This window comes from Petaurus breviceps, unplaced genomic scaffold (genome assembly GCF_028583685.1).
Source record: "Petaurus breviceps papuanus isolate PSGF00001 unplaced genomic scaffold, PetGlider_PUasm1.0 188, whole genome shotgun sequence".
Taxonomy (NCBI): domain Eukaryota; kingdom Metazoa; phylum Chordata; class Mammalia; order Diprotodontia; family Petauridae; genus Petaurus; species Petaurus breviceps.
This window is the reverse complement of record NW_027185804.1, coordinates 42,303,897-42,307,615: the sequence shown is the minus strand read 5'-3', so window position 1 is coordinate 42,307,615 and position 3,719 is coordinate 42,303,897. Positions and strand designations below refer to the sequence as shown.

At 36.7% G+C, this 3,719-nt stretch overlaps 1 protein-coding gene across 1 annotated transcript in view; it reads left to right on the top strand.

Moving 5' to 3' along the window:
• Positions 1 to 235: 235 nt before the first annotated feature.
• Positions 236 to 3,719, top strand: part of LOC138163925 (olfactory receptor 5AP2-like) — a 4,895-nt gene continuing 1,411 nt past the window's right edge. The window contains exon 1 of the mRNA XM_069091656.1: positions 236 to 1,152. Coding sequence (XP_068947757.1) covers positions 236 to 1,152 — 917 coding nt within the window. The remainder of the gene's footprint in view (positions 1,153 to 3,719) is intronic.

The window sequence follows — 3,719 nt, the reverse complement described above, 5'->3', positions numbered from 1 at the left end:
CTTCTAATTCCAAAGTTATCTCCAACTATAAATCCCACATTGTACAGAAGAGTAAGCTAAGAACTAGAGAAGGAAAGTAACTTAATGAAAGTCCTACAGAAATTTAATAACATTAGGAAATAGGATACAGATCATTGAATGAAACTATCAGTACCCAAATGCAGGCCCCATTTATTTATCCTCACCCCTGATATGATGTACCATCTTTCTTAGCTAAGCACAAATAACCAGATCCATGGGTGACATCAAGGAGTGGAATCAAACACAGGTGACTGAATTTATCCTATTGGGACTCTCCGACAATCCCGAACTACAGCTCATCCTCTTTGTGATATTTCTCTTCATCTACACAGTCACCATGGTGGGTAATTTGGGGATGATCCTGCTGATCAAGATTGAGCCTAAACTCCACACCCCCATGTACTTCTTCCTCAGCAGTTTGTCCCTTGTGGACTCATCTTACTCCTCTTCAGTCACTCCCAGGATGCTAGTAAACCTCTTCAGTGAGAACAAGGCCATCTCCTTCAATGGCTGTGCTGCTCAGTTTTACTTCTTTGGGTCATTTGTGGGTATTGAATGTTTTCTCTTAGCAATGATGGCATATGATCGCTATGTGGCCATTTGTTACCCACTATTGTACTCTGTCATCATGTCTGAAAGAATTTGCCTCTTGCTGGTAGTTATTGCATTCTTAGGTGGATTTAGTAATGCAGCTATTCACACTGGAATGACCTTCAAATTGTCATTTTGTGGCTCCAACCTGATTAACCATTTTTACTGTGATACACCACCCCTGCTGAAGCTCTCCTGTTCTGACACTCACACGAATGGGATCATCATTATGATTTTCTCCAGCTTTATTGTCATAGGTTGTGTGCTGATGATCCTCATCTCTTACCTATTCATCCTTGTCACCATCTTGAGGATGCGCTCTGCTGAGGGCCGGAGCAAAGCTTTTTCAACCTGTGCCTCCCACCTCATGGCTGTCACCATTTTCTTTGGGACCATTCTTTTCATGTATTCTCGTCCCACCTCCAGTTACTCAATGCAGCAAGACAAGGTTGTCTCTGTATTTTATACAGTGGTCATTCCCATGCTCAATCCGCTCATATACAGCTTAAAGAACAAGGATGTTAAAGATGCCTTGAAGAAGTTCTTACAGAGACATATGCCTTAGGGTATCTTAAACAATCACTCAATAACATACAAGAGGCTGCCATCCTAAGGAGCTCTATTTTCCAATTCACTCAAATGATTATCTGGAGATGATCAAAAAAGGAAAACAGTATTTAATATCATAGTATATTGAAGCAATTAAATAAATCTGCGATACAAAATTAACCAAGTTAAGGCCCCGGAAAAATTCAGCTCATTGTAAAGACTGTATTGTTCTATCCTTAAAAATTTAGTTAATTTATATATTGGTTAAGAAAATCAAGGAAACTTAGTCCTTTAGATACACTGTAGAAACAAAGTGGTTCAATAATGTATATTGTATTGTTGAATCAAAAGATAATACAGAAATATGAACACTTGTTCTTTTGTGTGTGGTATGAAATGTAAGCTTCTTAAGAATAGGCTTCAACATTTTCTTGTCAATATTATATGTTATCTACAATTTTTTTCTAACCTTAATTTTTTAAAACCATTTCATCATGGACCCTGATCAAACCATGAAAGTATCCTTGTCTCTCTGTCCTAACCTATTTCATTTATTCTACCTGAAAGTTTCCACTCTCCTTTCTTCTATCCAGGCCTTTCCATTGTTGTCATTTTTTTCTCTTTCAGCAACTTTTATATCCTTACCTCATTCATTTCTGATTCCATTATGATACTGCCATGAATAAGGAATGATATAAATTATGTTTTTGATGTTTTTGTTTATATTTTTCTGTTAGTATATCTGACTATGTATGTAGATTTTTTTCTTATCTTATTTGAATGAAAAGCTCTCTTTCATTCAGAAATTTGGTCCAAAGACATGGAGATGGGAAATGGAGCTCCACATATTAATAACAGTGATAAAATCTGTTTTGTTGCACTACAATATGCAACAAAGAGTGTTCATAAATTCATTAAATCTGGAAAGGTAGGTTGTTACCAGTTTATGAGAGCTTTGAATACCAAGCAGAAACAGTTATATTCAGTCTTAGAGTTACTAGGGAGCACTGAAAAGAGAACATATGATCAGATCAACGGTTTAAGAAAATGGAGAAAGGCTTGGAATGTTGAGAACCTAGATGTAGGCATATCAAAGGGCTGGCTATTGCAATAGTCCAGGGAAGAGATGGTGAAGATCTGAACCAGAGTGATGGTTAAGTAAATAAAGACAAAAAGATGTGTGAAACAGATGCAATCAAATGAATAGTAAAGTAAGCAGAACCAGGACAACAATTTATACAATAACAACAATGTAAAGATCACCAGCTTAGGAGTTATGAACACTAATCAACACAATGATCAATCATGTTTCCATGAAGTATGCTGTAACACATCCTTACAGAAGTGAAGCCAGGCAGAGTGGGAAAAAAATCTCTATATCCACACACATACATACATACAAGTGTATGTGTATGCATGTATGTTAGACATTGTCATTGTCAGGATTTGTTTTGATTGACTATGCGTATTTGTTACAATGGTCTTGTTTTTCTTTGTCTTCTTGGAGTTGGAAGGTGAAAAGAGATAAGAAAGACAAAACTGATTTTCTATTAAAAATCAATTAGTTTTTAAAGAACTAATTAGACCCACTCAGAATTGGGAAGGGGGTGTCTTCTTACCTCTGATCTCTTTTCTGCCTCCTTAACCTGTCCAACCAACATAACCCTGGCTTCACTTTTTTTAAAAAATGGCTTCCCCAAAGTAAGACAGTGACCTGAAAATTCATTAAATTTGAAATCTCTTTTGAGTTTCCCCTGAAGATGCAAAACCTGTGAGGTCACCTTGGAAAAGACAAAAGCAAACAACTTAGGGATTTGTATTCATGGATGGAATATAACTTTCTGGGATCAGGGTGAATGAATATATATCCTGCTTGCTTGTGGCCATAGTCTCTTTCCTTTGTATGTACATAGTTATTTGCACGTTGGTTCCCTCATTAGAATGTGAATTCCTTAATAGATAAGAGCTGTTGGAAAATTAGAACACTAATGCATTGTTGGTGGAGTTGTGAACTGACCTAATCATTTTGAAGAGCTATTATACCCTTGGTCCCAGCAATAGTACTTTTAGGTCTGTATCCCAAAGAGATCATAAAAATGGGAAAAGGACTCACATGTATTAAAAACAATATTTATAACTATTCTTTTTGTGGTGGCCAAGAATTGGAAATCAAAGGGCTGCCCATTAATTGGAGAATGGCTGAAAAAGTTGAGGTGAATTAATATAATGGAATACTATTGTTCCATAAGAAGTGATAAGCAGGCAAACTTAAGAAAAAAACCTGGAAGGACCTACATGAACTGATGCTGAATGAAGTGAACCCAACTTGGAGAACATTGCATATAGCAAAAGCCACATTGTTTGATGATTAACTTTCATAGACTTGCCTTTTCTCAGCAATGCAAAGATCTAAGACAACTCCAAAAGACTCATGATGCAAAATGTTATCCATGTCCAGAAGAACTATGGATTCTGAATTTTGTGCATTCTCTCTCTCTCTCTCTCTCTCTCTCTCTCTCTCTCTCTCTCTCTCTCTCTCTCTCTCTCTCTCTCTCTCT